The 21573-nt window shown below is 42.6% G+C and overlaps 1 protein-coding gene across 2 annotated transcripts in view; it reads right to left on the bottom strand.

The window, feature by feature from the left end:
• AIRIM (AFG2 interacting ribosome maturation factor) overlaps positions 1-21573 on the bottom strand; it is a 98546-nt gene that overhangs the window by 4778 nt on the left and 72195 nt on the right. For both annotated transcript variants that reach the window (XM_078681218.1, XM_078681217.1), the window contains exon 5: positions 14995-15110. In XM_078681218.1, coding sequence (XP_078537344.1) covers positions 14995-15110 — 116 coding nt within the window. The remainder of the gene's footprint in view (positions 1-14994; positions 15111-21573) is intronic.

Genomic DNA, 21573 nt, shown 5'->3' with positions numbered 1-21573 from the left:
GTATGAGTCAGGAGAAGAGGATAGGAATACTCCTTATGTACGTTATTTTAAATGAGCTGCTGCACAAAGAAGAATGATGATGATGCCCGCCCTACAGCATTTTCAGTCGAAAAGTGGGTGCAGGAGGGAGGAGGCAAAGGAGTGCAGGAGCTAACTGTAGATATAATTAGCGCAAGACACTTGCCAGCCTATTCTGTTAAGGTACCACAGAGGGGAGGTGAGCGGCACACTCTGAAGGCGATCCAGTCACTGCAGCGAAGGATCTGGGGAACGCCAGGGCAGCAGTTTGTTGCTGTGACTTATACAGTCCTCAGCAGAACTTAATTTGTACTGGTGTTTGCCAGGGCTCAGCACCAGTGCTTATTTCTTAACACCGCAACACGTTTATGACATTACTCAACATGGAGGTAATGTCTTTCATTTTAAACGAAGCATGTATGCAACATCAACAATCTTTAACAATTCAATACAAATTCAAAGAAAATAATTCCTATGTGCATGGGTTATTCTTAGAGCTTTAGATGAACTAGAGTAGTCTAAATTGTCACACCTGTAGGAGTGTCACTGTTTGCATATAGCATTGGTACTGGCTTTTCTCTTCGCTGTCAGGGACAGTGGATGATGCAAGCTGTAGCTGTCTTCTGAGAAGTATCTTGGGCATGGCACTTATTATTTTATTTATTATACAAATTAAGTACAGGCTTTTAGGGCGCATCCCATCACCATCAGGAGTTAACAAAGGGCCCTGCACGAAGTGTAATTTCTTCTAGGAGTAGGTACAAGCACCCTGCCCATATTGACTTTCCTTTTCTTTAAAGTCCCATTTGCGATAGTTAAAATGAATCACTGGCCTTTTGTGTATACACACCCCCCCCTCCACATGTACATTCATGCTGGTTTCAAACAGCTACGTGGATTTCCTCACCAAACTGTTCCACATTCAATGTAGAAACTATGTCAAGTTGTCAAAATTGGGTTTCGGAAACGTTTCATCGCTTATTCCTTGCTATAGCATCCAAAATTAAATTGCTGTAAAAACCTACCACCATAATTCCCAAATTTATTAAGGTTGTTTTTGAATTATTGAATGGTTACTGGTAGAGACAGCATGTTTTTAACTTCATCGGATCTGCTTTGCTGAGCCAAGAAAACCGAAGGGAAAAGGTGCGAATTCTAGGTTAACTCGCTATATAATCTAAACCAGGAGCAAAGCCTGGTGGAGCTGAAGGTCTTGTGGGTTTCAAAAGATTCCATGGGTTCTAAGTCAATGGTCCTGATACCTTTTATACATTTGTGAGCTTTCTTCAATTATGTGTATGCACATTCTTGAATGTAAAGTCATTCTGTGGTCAGAACACTTTTTAAAGGGATAATAAAAAGGAACACGTACACTTTCCTGGATTATAAATAATTGCTGGGGTTTTGGTTTTCAGTTGAAACTAATGCAACTAATCTAGAGGAAGAGCTCTGTCTGCATTTAAGCTAGACAACACTGCTCCCAACCTCTCCCATTCTCTGTGGATGAGGATAACTGTCAGTGCTTTCTGACAGCATTTCGTTAAGCCTGGGACTTGCTCTGATTTTGGAGTAGAAATGGACTGCAGAGTGTGGCTTGTACTGCTGCAGGCTTCGCTCCTGTGATTCTATCCACAAAGTCAAAGTCAAAAAGTTTTTATTTGCTTTGGTACTCCACTGAGGACCACAAATTTAAAAACAGTTTACAAGGATAAGCGTAATCATTAATATAACACTAAAAAAGATTTTAAGAATTTGTAAAAATTATAGCAAACCCATTCGTTAGTCGGATATTTACATAATTGTACTAAGGCGTTTACTGTAGTAATATTGCATTTCTGATAAAGAGGTTCAAGATATCTTTTACGCGCTTTAACAACAGTTGCATGTGGACATACAAATAAGATATGCACAATATCTTGATCACCACCTAAACAAAGGCTGCAGATAGGGGAATCACCTAATGACCATTTTGATATGTAGGCGGAAACAGGTAAAATGCCTAAACGCAACATAGTAATAGACCTTCTTGCACCATGGGTTAGACAGAACCCTAGATACGGTCTTTTTTGCTTATATTCCAGCGACTCTATGTAAGTTTTGTATGTAGATAACTTACTACAATGCATGAAATCAAGGTCATAACTTAACCTCGGAGTGAAGCATTTCAAAAAGAGTTTTAACTGGGATTTTGTCCAGGATAGCAGGATATCTTCAGTAATATTCGCTAGTTCAAATGCATCAGACATATTCTTGGCAAAGTTAAATTGACGAGAATCAGTTTTAAATATCTCAGTCTTCAGCAAGAATCTCAATGTCCCTTCCTTTGCATGCAAGATGTTAAAGGCCCATCGAATGACATTTGCCACAGCTGTGGCATATGAGCTTGTTAATGCAAATTCCAGTCTAAGGGCCTGTACAGGTGTCGATGCTGAAACCTTAAGTATTCTTTTCAAAATCTTTCCTTCAGTTTTATCCATGAAAGACCATTGTTTTACTGGTAAGTGTTCAGTTGCATAAGACAGAACCGAAGGTATTTTTACTTTGTACACTTTAAGCAATGAAGAAAAATGCCTGTTTCCGGTGGCGGTGTACATTCTAGATAATGCCCCAGCGTGTATCTCGGATTTTCTCATTAGATTACTAATTTGTTTAAAATGTTGTAATTTCTTCGTGAAAATCCTGCCGAGGTAGGTATATTCATCTACTTCCTCGACTTTTATCCCATTAAGGTTCCAACTATATTTAGCACTTTTTTTCCTGCCAGAGAACGCTACTACTTTTGTTTTTGTCAAGTTCGGGATTAAAAAATGTTCCTTCGAATAAACATTTAAAGAATCCAGTAGGTTTTGGAGGCCAAAAGGTGTGAGGTCTAACATAACTATATCATCTGCGTACAACAACGCATGTATGCTTTGATTAGCAACCTTTGGTGGCAGACTAGAGCACTGTTGTAAGCGGAGTGGAAGGTCGCTCAGATATAGTGAGAATAAAATTGGTGCAAGAAGGCATCCTTGCTTAAGACCATTCGAAGTATTAATTGGTTTCGTCAGACCTTTTTCACTTCCCATTTGGACCTGGGACCAGGTATTCGTATGTAGTTGGATTATGATTTGCAACAGACTTTCAGATAGCCCCAGTCTTCTCAATTTTTTCCATAGTGTTTGTCTATCCACGCGATCAAACGCAGTGGAATAGTCTATAAATGCAGCATACACTGGTTGTGATTTCCGCCCAATGTATTTGTCAAGTATAGTCTGGAGAATTGAGATGTTGTCTAATACTGAGTGATTCGGACGAAAGCCTGCTTGATACATCGGAATTATACCCTTTGAAAAACACCAGTCTTTTAATCTATCCAGTACCTCAACAGCGAAGATTTTGCCTGTCGCGTCCATTAGTGCGATTTGGCGGTAATTACTCGCCACGTTTTGATTCCCTTTTTTGAATATAGGTATTATAATACTTCCCTGCCATGATTTAGGTATTCTCCTAGTACTAAAAATAAAATTAAAGAACGGTGTTAACATTTGACTCCATTCCCTTGGGTTTGACTGTAAAACTTTAATTGGAATCAGATCTGGGCCTGAAGCGGAGGTGTTCCTGGCTTTTCTAATGTGAATTTCAATAGAAAATACTGTGCTTTTCTCTAATGGGGTTAAGTTACTTTCCGAAGTAAAATCATCTGCATTATTATCAGTTCCAGTTGGGTTTGCTTTATATAGGTCAGTTAGATAGGTTTCCCATTCCTGGGGTGGTACCGGTATAGCATACAATTTCTTTTTAGCTCCAGTAATTTTGCCTATCAAAGACCAATATTTTCTTTGGTTATATTGTTTTGCCGCTTCGTGTATGTCAACCCAGTTTTTGTCGTGTAGCCATCTTTTCTTTCTATTCTTGTCTCTTCTGAGTTGGTTTTTTAATTTGTTTATCTCTTGTTGGATATCAGGTGAATAATTTAAAAATTGCCCTCGTATAAGTTTGTTTAATTTCCTCCTAGTTACGTTGTCGTTGGAGGTCTTGTAAATTATATTTCTTTGTGAATTTTCCCTATCAATGAGAAATTTTTTAAGATATGTCATAATACATTCAAAATTTGTTATTTGATCTTCCGAATGTAGATTGGTTAAAATTTTATTTTGCAGAATCATTCCGTTTATGTGGTCTACCGTTCCTGCGTTCCAGAAAATTCGCCTTTGCTTATTATTCATTTCAACATTCCCATCAAAATACATATTTGGGTTTAATAAAGATGATTTGAGCGACCACCCAGTGTTTAAGCATAAGAGCGCATGATCGCTGACTTCTGTGAAAATAATTTTCAAATAATGAAATGTGTCCGCTAACTCTATATTGCATATTAGATAGTCGATAGTTGAGGGGGATCCGTTTCCACGCCTTGTAAAAGATGCCGGTCTATCACCCTCTACATATCCATTCAAAATTGACCCATTTATGCTTGGAAGCGATGCTAATAACATTTTCCCTCTTTTATCAGAGGCTTTTCCTTTTGGGAATATTGGAGTAGGTAAATCTAAAGTTTCGTCTTCATAAGTTTTTGCCCATTTACCAATTTCAGCGTTGGAAATTTTCCCATTCACATCACCCATGATTAAAAACGGAGTATTTCCTCTCTCATCAATTATTTTAGACATTGAATCTAAAGTCTCTATGAAAATGACGTCCTGAGAGGTACCTGGTGGAATGTACATGTTGAAAAGCAGCAGGGCCTTTTTTTGGTCAGAGATATTAGTTTTTAACGTGATCTTGATGCACTGATAATTGTCAGATTTAGAATCGACTATTTCTTGAGTCCATTGATGTTCCTCACTTAAAAGAATAGCTAGACCACCCTTTGCATGACCTTTACTCACTGCTATAGCCGGGATGTCATAGACATAGTAACCCTTCTGCTTGAACACCTTTGTCGCCCATGTTTCCTGTAAGGCTACAATGTCAGGGTTATCTTTTAACGCAATGTCCAACTTATCGGTGATTTTTCCGGCTATATTCCAGGAGGTGATCTTTAAGTTACTGTTAAACATTGCATTGCGGTCGATGAACTTGTTTATTGCTATTTAAGGCCTCAGGTACCCATGCCCAAGATTCAGTTGTTTTTCTGACCTCTTTTCCCTCTTGAGATTGGCTCCAAACATTCCTTTGACCGTTGTTTACTTGGATTTTCAAGGTATCCTTCCTGGAATTAATACGTTCCAATTCAACATGGACAGAGTTGTTTGCAGACCACTTGTTTGTTATAGTATTCATGTCCATATTTTGGGGACCAGTCACTTTATTCTTATAATACATTGGTGAAGATATCTCCATGACATCATATCCATGTTTGTGTAATATTTCTTTTTCCCTCATGATGATAACAGGAACAACAGATGACCAAAAGGCTACTTCCGCGATTTTTTGATTTTCTTTTATAGGGAATGTTACTAAATCTATTTCTTTGCTAGTGATGGATTGTAGCATATAGATTTGCTGCAGCAGGTTGATTATCCTTCCACGATTTAATGGTAGATCATCAGTTGGGAAAAGTTCTTCAAACTGTAGATACTTAGTCATAGATTGTTCCCCTCCAAGAGATAACATCTTACTAGTCCCGCTATCTTCGTTTATTAGATCAGTACTATTTTTTTTTACTGGGAGGTAAATATTCAGTGGCTTTAGGATTCAATTGTTTTATAGATTATTTGTTTATTATCTCTTTTCGTTCCTCGGTCGAAGATTGATTAATTGCCACTTCGTCAAGTAGACCATCCTCATTTTTATGGTTAATGATTTCATTTTTGAATCTGATTTTTCTAGATCTCTTTTTATTAATTCGTCTTAGTGATTTCCTTTTCCTAATTTTTCCTTTTGATCCATTGTCACATTTCATTTGGAGGGAATTTTCATCTCCAGCTACATCTAATACTGGTTCGGAAGTATTTTTTTCATCCTCTCCGTCATCCGATTCCTTTATCACATTGTTATTCTTTGTTATTGTGAATATCGGATATTCTTTAGTTGTCGAAGAGGACTCCTCTCTAAACAGTTTTTTTAAGGAGTATATTCGGGCCTCCTTGGAGTTTTTCTTGTTCATAGCAATGTGTTGATGTTCCGATTGGTGATCAGATGTTTGGGTACTATTGTCCCGTTTCTTTGAACATTCAGGAGACGAAATTTTAGTCGGGAGGAAAGATTTAGAGTGCTCCTTTCTTTCCTCTTGAGGCTGTAGACTGTTTATTAATTCAGTTTGATCTTTTTTCTTCTTTTCATCAACTAAAAATGTCAGTATTCCAATTTGCACATCCAAGGTTTGATCCGAATTATCTAAGATGTTACCTAAGAAAGAGAGGACAGATTCAAGTATTTCCTGTAGAGTATAGAGAGCCTTTGAGATGGGTGTCACTGTATTAGAAGAGATCATGTTATTCGGTAGAAATGTCTCTAGTGATGTATCCAGATCACTTTTGAAATCAAAAAGCTGTTCATGTGAGTCATTTTGAGGATTGTCTGGTTTTATTTGTATCTCAGAAGTGATTTCCATTGGTTGTATACCATTTGGACAAGGATCCACGATATCCGAGAAGTTAATCATTTGTTTTATTGGTGTAATGGAATTAGAAGAGTCGAGAGTTGAAATTTGAGACTCCTGTTCTAGACATAGGATTGGATCTGTAAAATGAGGATCTAAATCATTTAAGATGGAGGTAGTCAGTATTTCCATAGGTGGCAACTCAGAAGCCTCTTTAGGTGATGTTTTTTTCAATGTTTTAGACATTTCATGGGCTGGTAAGCCAGAACGATTTTTTGGAGATAAGGCCAAGAAATAATTACTAATAGCAGAAGTACCGATTAACTGACCTTGTTTAACTGCTTTTACGGAGCTTTTTCTTACTGCTTCCTCAGTACCCATTCTCTTCATAAAGATGGTACGAGATCTTAGTTTTTTGTATGCCATAAAGAGAATCAGTTAAGTAGGAGATCTTTAATATTAGGTGTCGTGATTAAGTAAGATCAAGGATTTAAGCAGTATAAATGGTCAGCAGACGGGGTGACTTAACAGTAGTTTTCCACGTTATGACTGGTCTCTGCTTGTGCTAAAATACTAATTGAGGAGAAGCAGATTTGGCCAAGTAGCGAAGAAATACAAATTAAGAGGATAAAAATAAAAATGGGGTGGCCCGACCCGTCCTTGCTCGACCTTGGACGGCCTTAGACGGCCCGCCCTTTGCCCGGGCTTAGCCCCGTGCTTTGCCCCGCGCGCGTCCCGCTAAGCGCGTAACTGGGGTTGCTTTAGTAGAGGTATTGTTGCACCCTATTGGTTAGGGTGAGGGTGTGGCTCTGGGAGGGGGCGCGGCTCACCCGGGAAGAGGACCAGCTGCGAGGTGTTGAATGCTGGTCCTCGCAGTCCCGGGGCCGGCGCCTCTCACTCCGCTGCGGCCACAAGTTGGTTCTTAAAATCCTCCAACGACGAGACACGTTTAAAACAGCTCCTCTGGCTCCAATATTAGCTCAGACAGAGCACAGCAGCACAAGACTTCAGGGCAACAGGTTCTGTGTCACGAGCGGCTCCCGCGAAGCGGGGGCCGCGAGAAGTTATCTTGCTGGCTGGGGGTGTGGCTCTGGGAGGGGGCGCGGCTCACCCGGGAAGAGGACCAGCTGCGAGGTGTTGAATGCTGGTCCTCGCAGTCCCGGGGCCGGCGCCTCTCACTCCGCTGCGGCCACAAGTTGGTTCTTAAAATCCTCCAACGACGAGACACGTTTAAAACAGCTCCTCTGGCTCCAATATTAGCTCAGACAGAGCACAGCAGCACAAGACTTCAGGGCAACAGGTTCTGTGTCATGATTCTATCCACATATCTCCTATCATTGCACACAAACTGAGTAGGCCTGTGAGCCCCTAAATTGAGCCTGGAGAGAACCTCACTGTTCAGAAACCTACAGCAAAGCTAACAGATCATAGGTCGGCTTGGATATTAACCTGCTCAGGACGCACCGTTCCTCACATCCACCATCTAATTCTTTATTGATCACCTTTTCAGGCACGCCTGATTGCAGATAGTCCAAATTTCCGCCTGACTTGGGCTCCACCAAACAGATATGTCCCTTGTGGCAGTATATTGTGATGGTCCGGGGGTCTCGTCTGGTGAGCTGGAAAAGCAACATCGAATCTCTGCTGTGCCAAGTAGTGAGACAGAGACAGGGCATGGAAAGTCACAATGAAGGACACAAATGAGCAATTGTTTGTTATTTTTGTTGGATGGGAGTTGGTGCAGCACTGGGGACAGTAAGCACGTAAGTGTTGTGAGAGTTTATAGAAAAACATACTCAAATTGAGGCTGCAACATGATTTAATGAGATTCTTTGACGCATATAAGGGAGCTTTCTCAGCAATACTCAAGCTTGAAATGCATGCCAGAACAGGCAGAGCCACTGAAGTTGCAGCAGCATCTAGGGTTACTCCAAAAGCATTAGAGCAGTGCCGGCTCCTCTGCTATGGCGGAGGAGCGTCGCCCCACTGCTTTCAAGCAGTGCGAGAAGTAGGAACATAAAATGATAATAACTTTCAGTTATCATTTTATGTTAGTGCTGCTTTTTGGGAGGGCGGGGCTGTTCTGCTCCCCGAGCGGGACAAGGGAGGAGTGGTTTGCCCACTCCTAAATGCACAATGACTGTTTGGTCGAACCAGTCATGTGCACTTTCCCTGTTCTCTATGCAGGCCGCATTGCAGCCTTCGTGGAGAACATGCTCAGGCCCCCATTCCCTGGTTCAGCGTCAAACCAGGACCCTACAAACGAATCACAATGCTGAACCCTCCCGCGTCAAACCCCCTCTGTTATCCCCCTGCGTCCGCCCCAATTCCTGCGAGTCATGCCAGCCCCCACTGTTTTAGAGTACCCTTCACAGAAAGCAAAACTAATGGTTGACAAGCTGCCCAGGGCTTCAACTAAGTAGCTAATATTCGTTCTCCGGTCATTCTTGATACTCTTCAGGAAGTGGAATTCTCAATAAAGCTGTACAGGTTTTCCTGGATACCTTCCCAGGGGCTCATTTTGAAAGGCTTTCCCGAACGGAGTATAAGCATTCCGTTCCTTGCTCAACATAGCGTCAGAGAGAAATGTGGCTGAGCTGCCTGAGACTCCAGACGCACATACGGCAAACTCACACATCAAGAAAATAACCCAAAATATACTAGAATGAGTGAAACCAAGAAATTATCATGGAAATAACATAGGAACGATTTCGGATGAGTGGATAGCAGTATATGCAGAGTGAGGCCTTCTGATGTCCCTAAAGCCGAAATAAAGGTGCAGAGAGAAACAGAACTGATGCCGGCGCTCCAGGAAACAAGAGAAGGGAAGGAGGTGTGTGTTACAGTGGCAGAAACGAGGCCTGACTGAAAGAAGGATATATGCTGAGAGCAGTCGGGATAGAAAATGGTGGCAGGGGAGGTGGGGGTAGAAAATAAAAAAATAAACAACAAATTAAAAAAATCTTACCTGCTGCTCGTGCCACCAGCTGCCTCCTCTCTGCAGCCTCTCCTCGTTGCAGGGGAAGCACCAGGACTCCCAGGCTCCCTAAGCTAATGGTAACACTGCAATGCAGTGTTGTGATTGGTTCCCCTAAGTTCCCCATAGCCAATCACAAGGCTGTATTGCAGCGTTGTGATTGGTCTGAGCGCTGTGGTTTGGTGCTCAGACAGAGACAGGAGGCCTGTGCATGTTCCCCACCAGGCTGTGCAATACAGCCTGGTGGGGAACATGCAAAGTGCGCATAAATGTGTGGCAGGCCCAAGACGGCCGGACATACATTCATGAATATTTTGAGTGGGAAAACCACTCCTCCCCTGGCCCCTGCTCTGGCCAGCCCTGCCCCTCCCTGCACCTAGGATCGGAAAAAGAAAATGATAACGCGTTTCATTATTATCCTTTTCTTTTTCCTCTGCACTGCCTCAGCAGGGGGGCGATGTTCCTCCACCTTAACGGAGGAGCCGCCCCAGCTGAGAGACTTACTAGCTGAAAGAGCGAGGCGAGCTGAAAAAAGCAATGCCCGGATGCCTGGACCACCTTCGGACTGGCCTATAGGCAGGGATACTGGAATTATTTGGCAGGAGAGGGGTAAATTATGTAGCAAATAAAGGCATTTTATGAGGCGTAATGGGGCACATTTTTTTTATAGATTTATTTCGTTGCTTTATGCTTTTTGCACTTGTTAACACTGTCTGGGCGTTCTGTGCACCTCATTAGTACCATTTAATACCCAAATATAGCAATAAGCAACAGAATTGAGATCAGTCAGCCTTTGCAAAATGCCTTCCACTGCGTGTTAATAAGGGCCACTGCAGTTTTCTGACTTTTTAACTGTTTGAGCTAGAAACTAAATTATTTTTTGTTAAAATCTGCAGATTATGCAGCAGATTATGGATTATGTGGCAAAGGCGGTAAATCTATAACTATGCGAAATCTGCAGTGGACAGACAATCGCGTAATTCTAGTGGGCTTGGCTATAGGACAATCAGGCAGTGCTCGACGGGCTGGTCTGACAGGTCAGTGTATAGGACAGTTTTTTAGCTGTTTGTGGGCCACGTTTATAGTCTTGTGGGCCTATTGTAATGTTGATATCTTTGATATAACCAGAAACATTGCCAGCAGCAAGCACAAATCCATGCAGTCTCCCATACCTTGCAAAACACCAATACCGCCTGCCCATACACGTTTAAAACTGCCTGATTTGCAAATATGGGCCACTTTGTTTAGTTATCTAACTCACTAGAGGAGTGACCTCTTTTAATTTGGCGTCCAGACCTATTTTTTGCCCCAGCCCACCCAGGCTTGGACATACAGGGTGGCCAACTTGGGCCATGGTAAGCCACTTAATATGCCCTTTTGACCATCCGCAAGGTCCCTGCACCCCCTGGAATACTGCACCTACTTTCTCACCTTTATTGCTGTGTAGTAGCAAGCAGGTTCGCAGCTGAACTGTGAGCAGGCTCTCTGTCTAGGGAAAGTGTCACCACCAAGATGTCATCCTTATACCCCGAGAGTAGGACAAATATTTCTGAGAGCTCAGATATCAGTATTGTGGCAACAAAGATTGCTGTGCCTAAAGACATCTCCTGAATCAATATATTGCAAAAAAAAATTACTGTATCCAATAGTCCTGCTCTTAGTTTTACTTTGTGCTAGTCTGAAAAGGTTCACAAATTAAACTTCTATTCCTACTGCCTGCATCTAAAAATGAAGATCTGAACTATGGTGCTGAAGCTAATCCTAACACTCTGCAAAATTTCCTGTACAAACCAAGACAACCATAATTAATGAAAACATATTGAGCTGCGCTACTTCTTTCCTTAAGACACAAAATGATCTAGAACAGTGAATGCTGCACAGACCCCAAAGGGAAAGTGCCTTGTGCAATTCTCAGCAAGGGTCCCTACTTGCATGGTAACAATCAAAGCTTATGTGTGCTCATGCTTAGGTACAGCCTAACAATGTAAAATGAACTCCATTCACAATGTGAACTGCATGGAGAAACAATCCAAACAATCCAAAGCATCCTGCAGTGCATGAGGTTTCTATAACTTAGTTGCATCTTTATACAGCTGCACATTTTTGCTGCAGCCAAATATCCTCCTGCTAACAATACGAATCCTAATTCCTTTGCTGACTTCTCCCCTATGACATTGTAGAGACATTGTAGAGCAGGAATAGGTCCAGATCAGGCAGTAAAACCACATGTATTTGCCTATTACTTTCTAGGCATCGAGGGGGGTCTGACACTGGACCAATACCGTTCAAGCAGCCACCACTGAATATATCTAGGCAACTCTTCCAAGATCAAGATGACATCAAGCACACTGCCTTGTTGCTGGACTCATTGTGATTCCATTGCCCAGTGTGCATGTGCCTCTCGGCATAGATGACAAGGTAGTGCAGGAAACTTGGAGGCCATGAAGCTTCACAGCTGCTCACACAATGATCCAGGATCGAACCCGAAATATCGGGATAGTAGCCATAATGTCCTGGACTCATTGTGGAGGAGGGATAGCCTGAACTCCAATGTGTCAAGGATTGCTCACAAAGCAGTCAGGTGCGGCTTTGGTTGGTTGAGAGTGAACCCCAACAATGTCAAGACAATCCCTGTAGTCTGGAGGAAGTCCACGACTGACTGTGGAGAGCCCGCCTTCATCAGCTAGTTGTCGAGGTATGGAAATACAGCTATCTCCAACCTCAGAAGATAAGCAGTGACCACCACCTTCATTTTAGTGAACATCAGTGTATCAAACTGAAAATTCTCCTGGACTATCCGAGGAAGAGATAATGTATGTGGGACTGCAGGATGTGTATATAAAACTACATGTCCTGCAGGTCCAAGAACACCATCAAGTCGCTTGCGTCCAGAGCAGACAGAATCAGGGCCATCATAAGCATTCTGAATTTGTCCTTCCACAGGAAAACATTCACAGGCCGAAGCTCCAGAATAGGCCTAATACCTCCATCCTTCAGATTAAGCAAATAGTGAGAGCAACAAGGCCCTCCTCTTTCAGAGTCCAGAATGTTCTCAAAAGCACCCTTAAAGAGCAACAACGTCACTTTTTGGAAAACAATGGACAGGTGCTTGTCGGAAATTCACTCTTGTGTGGGAGGAAAAGTGGACAGGCCAGACAGACAAAAAGGGTATAGCCATTTTGAAAGATCTGCAAGACCCATCTGTTGAACTCGATGGACCATCAACCTGGCAGAAAAGTTTGAATCCTGTCCCTCACCAGTTTGGAATGCACCACAAAGGGCAACCTAATGTGGTTTGGTGGCTGATGTAGCAAGAAATGAGTCAATTTAAGACTGATGAAAGGATGAGCCCGTCGTTAAACGGAAGCAGGCTCGGCAGTAGCTGGCCCAGGATGTACATTTTCTATTATACCATTTGTTTTGGTTTCAACTGAAGATAGATGCAGTTCTAGTACCTCAGCTGCCATCCAGACCATAATTGCAAATGAGGCACTCTTTTCCATTTGGGCCCAGTAGCGAGTCAAGTTCTGCCACATGCAAGATGACAAACTTACTGCTATTCTGTAAATCAATGAAAAAGGCACCACTGGGACAGCGATGGGGAGAAAAAGTAATCACCATCATCAACATCCTATGGCACACCTGCTCTTTCATAGGATCAGAGTCAAAACCAAAAAGATAATGAAGCCTCAGTGGGTAGGGGTGGTGTGGCAGAGACACTGGGTTACAGATGACCATTGCACATTTGTGTTTCATAGTTCAACATCGGTAGGGTTTGAGCCAAGGTCAGTTCAGGGAACAACACTGGCATTGGCACCAGATCCTGTTCTGGAACCATTGGTACTGCACTGGTAGAGGGGACCAGCATGGATCTCAGGTCACAATACTAGATTCAGTAAAGACAGTATAAGGTCCCAATGAGAAAGACCATGTTGGAGATGGGCTCGCTGGTGGTAACCTGACTGGATGCCCTGCTGTTGCATGGAGAAGCAAGGTCCACTAGAGAAACGTAGAAGCGCACCAGTTGAGGAATGAGTTCCATGGCCAGAGACCTCGAAGGGGTGTGACTGACATCATAAGGCCCTTACACCTTCTCTTTGTAGTCCGAGTGGCGTGATGGAGTTGAGTCCTGGTTCACTTTCTTATGCTTGTACTTGGAATTCATCTTACTGGTGGACTTTTAGTGAAGTTGAACAGTCGAGGAATGGCCTCAAGACCAGGACCATGCCCGCAAACTTGATCGGGAGTAGGACGTTTGTGAAGGACAGAACTTCTCATCTTTGTGGACATACAGCTTCTCTGTCTCAGATTACCTTCCGGTGCAAGAGGATGCACTTATTGCACAACTTAAAATTCTTGGCCTTAGCCCAATTGTCAAAGAAACACCTTGTATGGCTTCTTTACCAACATCTGTTTTTTTTCAGTCGCAGCATGGCTTGAAACCTGTTGTTTTAGGTGGGGGCATCGTTCCCTAGAACCCTGGTGAAATTATTTCATAAGTCATCTGTAAAGGTGAGAGCAGAGTTCCATATTTGAATTGTAAGGGTTGGAAATTAAGAAAATGACTTCAGCGCTAAGGGGTAGAGCTTATATGCAACTCTGGTCTGTCACTTCCAGGGTCATGTTGGGTTGGTGCAGAGCTACAGCACAACCTAGCGGTGCTTAGAACACTGCTATAGAAAAGGCTTTCTGAATCTAGTCTGACTCCTGGGAAGCATTTTAAGGTGAGAAATCTGCAATTAGAAGTATTCATCAGATTAGTTAAATCCTCACAGAATCTCATTGATGTATATTACAATAGGCCCATGCCTGTATGCTGATTTCTACCTTTACACCTTCATGTTGGCAGAATGTAATAATGCAGTTTTAGAGATTTTTATGAACAGCTCATTAGCATCATGTGTATCACATGGCAGGACAAAAAGCCAGGGCTTTCATAGGATCCAAACTCTTGACCCGCCGGTCACAGCAGACTTTAATTTACCTGAGCCATATTGTGAATTGGCACTGATTTACCATAACAGTATTTGCCCAACCTGTGCAAATGACCTTACTGCTAAAAATAATCAAAGGTTCCATGTACATACATTTCTCACTGAAAGTAGTACTTCTGTGCCGCTTTTGTTTTAATTACTGGTTGCCTTCCTATTGTGCTCTCTCTGTGGGTTGCTATACTATTTTCAGGCTTGTTGCTAATCAGTCTAAACTTTTTTATTCCTGCTGTCCTCTAATGCTGCAGCTATTATGTTATTTTTGAAACTCTACGTCTTTAATGCAAACCCATGGAACTTGGACGTTGTTGTTTTTAGAAAAGGAATTGTCTCTAGCATGGAACCAAAAATGGGTCAGGATCAGTTAGAGCTTTGCTGTAGCAGAGAAATGACCACATGAAATCGTAAACACTACTGCAGAGTAAAGGAGATTGCTTCTAAAGTCACCAGACATTAGGAAGCACATAAATACTCAAAAACACCTGGTACTGGATCTGGCCGTGCCTGCTCCGCCATCATCTGCCAGGACTGTGTAAGTTCTTTAATCACGGACACGTTACCTTCTCTGACCTCCAGAAGGAGTTTTCTTCTCAGATATCTGCTCAGCAGTAAAGGATTTACAAGAAAAACAAACGGAAAAATAACATCCTTTACAACTAATGACTGGTAACAACAGACAAAATGAAAAGGAATCTCAACAGTGTGACAGCACACAAGCAGCAGAAGTCTGTTCCTAACCCACATGTCACAATGCTGGGCTTTACAGAGTTTGTCCAATTCCATATCATGTTGTTTGTGACTGGTCTACTGAAAACATCAGTCCGACTACACCAAAGATCAATTTAAGTAGGCAGGAAGGTAAGTGAAAGATGCTATATATTGCTTCTCTCTGGTTGTAGCACTGCAGAATAGGAAGTGTACTTTATTCTTTTTGCTATACTGCTCCTTTTCTGAGAGGTGAGTGGTGGCCCCTCACAGCTGCCTTAGTGGTTAAGAGATGGGAAATGGGATTGGGTTCCCCTTTGAGCAGGAGGTTTAAGCAGCTTCTCTCTGTGACCCCTGTGGTTAAAGATAGGAAGTGAAGGCTGATTTCACTCACTGGTCCGAATGATTTAAGGAGTGCAAGGTATTTCATTCTGACGCTGTTGGAAGGCGTCAAGAACACACAAGTCCCAATCACTTGCTATGATGTGAGTCTCAGGTGAATTTCGCTCTGTGAGCTACAATGCACTGGGATGGGAAAAGGTGTATTTTTCACATAGTTCTACGGTATCAAGTGATTGTATCATTTTAAAGATTGTCTAGGGCTATTCATGGCACACATTTTAACGAAACTATCTTTAATGGAGTATATGAAATAGTCATTTCTTGAAAGCCAATGAAATAAATAGTTTATCTGCACTCACCATTAAAGCCTTGTGGTTGAACTTCAAAGACTTGCATTGATGTTTCAAAGGAGCATGGCCTGGGGAAGCCAAAAGGCTTATTTGTTTCATGCTTTGATGCAATAGTTGAATATTTTTAACAAAAAAAAAACTTTTCGCTGAACTTCTTGTGAGAATGAAACCGACATTTTCAAACTAGTCAATATAAAATGCGTCTCGTTTTTAACAAGAAGAGACTGCCTAGTGGAAACCTAACTAGCAGAAAAGAAAAACTACACTCTTAATATCTCCATGTGCAGACATATCCTAAATTGGACGTGGGGTGACCTGTTGTTGCTCTACAAAACATTCAAATAAACAACTAACCAAAATGGTGGATTCTCCTCTGAACAACTACCCCAATAGTTCCTTCTCATTAGATAAACTCTGTAAAGCACTAAGGAACACCTAACTGCGATATCCATACTACTGATACCTCCAAATATAAATACAAGATACTAAACACATTAACTTAGAGGGGTGGAATAGCCCACTTTCACATCTTTTTCCGTTTTTCTGCCTAAGCATACAAGTAGAAAATGGTAAGTATTCATGATAGATTCTAAACAGAATATTGTGAATTATATAAATATAGCATTGGATCCAGGTAAACAAAATACATATCAAACTAATCGGTTTCTGCTTCAATTGATATCAAGCAGCACAGAGCAGAAAACTGACAAAACATAAAAAGCAAGAAAGATAAAGTGAGGCGAGTAAAAACCATCTAAGATTAACTTTAGACAACTATAAATGATATCTAAATCTCTAAGGCATACACAGACAGCTAGTTCATACATCTTTGACATGCTATCCAGTCACTCCTTTTTGCTAGCCCTCATCCTACTTATTCCGGCCTAAAAGCATCCTCACTACCTATCTTTCACCAATATCCATCCTCTCCTCCCATTCCTCCACTTTTCTCTTTGTCTCCCCACCACTCTCTCTTCCTTCCTTTTCCCTCTAACTCTCCAGCTACTAACTCCTTTCATTCATACATTCACATTCACTACCTCACCTTGATTCTCCCGCTCACTCTTTCGACAAGCATCCTTATGGTCTTCACTTTATTCTTTCCTTTAAATAATTATTCAGGCCTATAAATCACACCCCTCCTTCACCCACCCACCCATCAGCATCCCCAAAGCCATGTAGCAACACCCTTTCCTTCCTATATCTATCCTATATTTCACCTTTTTAATCCTTGCTCCTGCAAATTCTCATTCTATAACTTGAATGTTTCTCCTCATTCCTCCTTATCAGGCTGCCCTACCATCCTTCCTTTCTTTACCCTTGCTTTTTTTCACCTCCTCCTTCCAACCCTGTCATGTCTCTACGGCAGCTTGACTCAGTGACCCTAATCATACTCCCCTTTTTCTCGTATCTAACCAACCTTCCTTTAACCTATCCCTTCTCGCATTTAAAGTTCGTACATAAGATTTCTTGTGTCCTCATAAACACAGAGGGCCTCATTTAGATCTTGGTGGACGGGTTACTCCGCCACAACGGTGACGGATATCCTGTCCGCTGAAAATAAATTCCATTACATCCTATGGGATTCATATTTTGGAAGACAGGATATCTGTCACCGTTGTGAAAGCATAACCCGTCCGCAAAGATCTAAAATAGGCCCATAGTCTTAGAACAAGAATTGCTTGAAAATCTATGACCTAATCTCAGACTCTAATTAGACCTGCACTTTCTCCCTAAACTTATGCTAAGTGGTGACTCTGCACCAGCCCTACCTGAAGCCACACCTGCAGGCTACAAAATCGAGAAATATCCCTATGAAGATGGGAGTGGGAGTTGCTGCCTACATAAAAACGCCCTACTTAAAAAGTCCATTGTAGACTATGCAGCTCCAGATAACAAAAACATTTCCAATGTCCTCCTATGCCATTTCACACCTGCATTTCTCCTTATCTGCAGGCCTCGGACTTTAAAATGCAACATCTACTATGTATCTGAGATCATTTTATAATATCCCAAATTTTGGGACTTTAATACATGGTTTGACAACCCTGAATAACGCACATTCAAATTTCTGCTATCCAAGTTCGAATAACAGCATCTCATCCAAAATGTCTTTAGTCCGGCACACACAGGTAACAGTTTTCACAATTTTTAACCCTCACAAATACTTCCAAAAGACCGGCAAATATTTGGATACGGAAATTATCATGCATTGCTTCAGTTCAACCTTCACATCTGGCAGTGGCGGCTGGTTAATTTATAAAACAGTGAGGCTATCAATCAAATGGAAGTTCATAAAACAATAGGGACACATACAAACACACACACACACTCACAAACACACACACACTGGTGCACGCTTGACAAGCAGATACACAATAAACACATTCACACTCATACACACAATGTGGACACTTACATGGGAAGTCCTCAGCGCAGTTTCCTCTGCACATCCATTCCCGACTTTCAGAAGGCACAAACAATGTGCTCCCACCCTTTTGCCCATGCGGAAGCTCAGATAGGAGAGAAGGCTGTCCATTTTCGTTTATCATGGCTTCTGATAGGGCATAAGGGCGCCAGACGTACAGCCCCCAATTTACCATAATCTGACATTCTGCACTGCCTAACGCTAGTGCAGCATGTCAGATATGTATTGCATCTGTGAAAGGACGGGCTGTAACTGCCACGCTTGACACATGCGCAATGCAGTCCCGGGAGCCCTCTTCTGGCACAGGGTGATATTGCAGCTTTTACATGTAAGGACATGATCGGTGAGATCATTTCGATACATATAAAAGCTATAAATATTTAGAGAAATATAATGCTAGTGCGACGTGATTGTCGGGGGGCTCACCGCACTTTTGGCCCCTATGGAGAATCCGCCACTGACATCTGGTCTCTCCAGCGAAGCGCATAACTACAACCGCTCAAACAGCTGATATATCATAGAAAAATGTAACCCTCAGGTGTTCTAGGTTCAATGTACCTCTTCCTAGGCACACACATTAAAGGGCATCCTCATTAGTACATAGCTCAACTGTCACCTAGGCATGAGCGATCATCAAACTCTCTCTGGAATCTGGCCTATTGCCAGATCAGCTCAAAACTACCAAAACAAAATCCATTCTAATAACATCTGCAACAATCAAATGGTCCCAACTATCAATCACCCAATGTACAATAGATCTATTGAAATGAGCTGCTTAGTTACAAATACAAATATTCACATAGGAAAAAAAACTCAAATCTGACATCAACACAGGAGTTCACACTGATTTGGGCATGGAGTCGACATTTAATTTTTGATGGTTCGACATTAAGACGATGGTTAGCTGAAATGGAGTAGCAGTACTTCTGCTAATTTATCTTTTTGCTGCTTTTTATATGTTGCATTATCCTACTTTGCTCAACAGACACAACGCTATAGGATAGAAGGCATCATCTTTTATTCAATTGCCTCCTTCCTCAGTAACTGATCACTCATACTTTTCAAGGGCTTAGTCACTAGCACTACACACAAGAGGAGATGACCACTTGTTCACAATGCCCCTTCCTCCCTTTATTCAGTGGAAATAATCTTGAGAACAAGAAGAGGATTAGGAAGCTGGCTCTTTATACAGTGGACCAAAACGAGGTACACTATGTTGAGAGTCCAGGCAAACCCCAATTGGCAAACAGAGGCACAAATTATATCCCAAATGATCTCTTGTGTGTTAGTGTGGGTGAGCAGTAAGGCGTATCAAAGGGTAGTGCTAAGCATTTGTTGTACTCAGAGGCAATAAATGAGACACACACTCAATAATAAATCAGAGACCAATTTAGAAAAATAAGTCGTTTTTGTATATATATATATTTTGATACTTAGTACTTCAAGTAAGTACTTTTTCAAAACAGGCACTTGAATGCACATTTACCCACAATGCTTTCCTATCGCGAGAAAAGGCATAGATAGCATACAGGTATTTACTGGTGGTTTCTGGGGGTTTCTTTCGGGTCTCATGGTTGTTGGGGGCTAAGGTCCAAAGTACCACCAGAAGTTTCTTGTTACCTGCCCTGGGTCATCCAGGCGCAGAGGTGCTGGTCTGGTTGGTGGCTGTGTGCACTTCAGTGGTAGAAGGAAGGGGGGGCACCTAGAAAAAGGCTGCAGTGAGGGACTTGGGGTCAAGTTTGGGAGTTCCCAAAGGTCACAAGGATCCTGGGAACAAGGAAGCACAGTCAGGTTGTCAGTACCCGAGTGCACAGTGAAAAGTTTGGCTGGGCTCTGTGCATTCTAGGGCTTTGCGGTAATCAGTCTCACCAGTTGAGGGAACAAAAATCAGGATAGCTGGGCCACTATGGAAGTGGGTGTCTGTGGTTCTGAAGGCCCTCAATGGCTGCTCAGTTTCAGTGTCATTGAGTTTGGACTGGATTATCACTGTGTGTACTTGCTGCAAGGGGTCTGGTACCCCAGGTATTGATCCTGTGTGGCTCCAGTTGGTTCTGGTATCCTCTCACTTAGTGAGGAGACAGATCTGACCTTCAGGAGCAAAGGTACCTCTTCCTTGGGGACTGCAGGGTTGGGCTAGCAGGTGAGCTGCAACTTGGCAAAACTGGATTTTGCTTTGCGGTACCTGCGGACTGCAGAGGAGTAGCTCCTCTATTTCAAGGGAGATTGCTAGCAATTTGCGAAGCGCTGGCAGTCTCCCAGGATTCTTGGAAGCTGGTTAGCTGCAGAATGAGACGGTGGTGGCGACTGTCGAGACTTGGTGCAGGCAGGCAGCGTTTGGCACCAAAAGTCCACAGTCAGTCTTCTGTTCTTGCATTTCTTGCCTGCTCTTCTTGATCCTGGTGTCAGGGAGCCACCTAAATACTCAATTTAGGAGTGTTACAGGGAGTGACAAGTAGTAGCCAATGGGCTACTTACCTTCAGGGTGTCTACACCCTCTAAATGACCACTACCTGTTCAGAGTGTGCATAACTCTGACACAGAGAGCCTAATTCTGCTACAACTAAGATGGGCGAATTATAAAAGTTGTGTTCCCTTCAGGTATCCCACCTTAGAGGTGATACTAGCTTGAGAGCGAAACATGCCTCCTGGCTAGCCTACTTTCCTGCCTGTCCTGGAGCCAAATGGGCCTGGGCAGGGGGTGGCATTTCACCTGTCTGGGGTAGGCTTGTGTCACATAGGCCTTTGAAGCCTCCTGCCTTATTATGATGATTACTTGTCCATCCTGCTTGGAGGAGGCGACAACACCTCCGGCAGGAGCAGATATTGTTTCAGCCCTCAGAGAGCATGGGCCTTCCCCTATCGAGAGTCAGAAACCGGTCGGTGGTGGCAGACTGGTCTGCACCAGTCAGCAGTACAAAGGTAGTCGGTAGGGTTTCAGGGGACACCTCTAAGGTGCCCTCTGGGTGCATGTATTAATAAATCCATCACTAGAGTCAGTGTGGGAGTATTAATATGAGATGTTTGATACCAAACATCTCTGGTTTCAGTGAAGCCGTCATATAGCTGGGGTACTCGTAAACACCAGTGTCCAACACATGTAATGGCTCCCCTGTTCGCTTGTAATATCGAAGAATCAACTTAGACATCACAGTGGCATATCTGCTCATGCAGATATATCCACACATGTAGTATGCTGAACCCTCCCTTAGAGGTGTAAGGCCTGCTGTAGGGGTGAC

The sequence above is a fragment of the Lissotriton helveticus genome, chromosome 3_1, assembly GCF_964261635.1.
Source record: "Lissotriton helveticus chromosome 3_1, aLisHel1.1, whole genome shotgun sequence".
Classification (NCBI taxonomy): Eukaryota; Metazoa; Chordata; class Amphibia; order Caudata; family Salamandridae; genus Lissotriton; species Lissotriton helveticus.
This window is presented reverse-complemented; position numbering and strand designations above follow the sequence as displayed.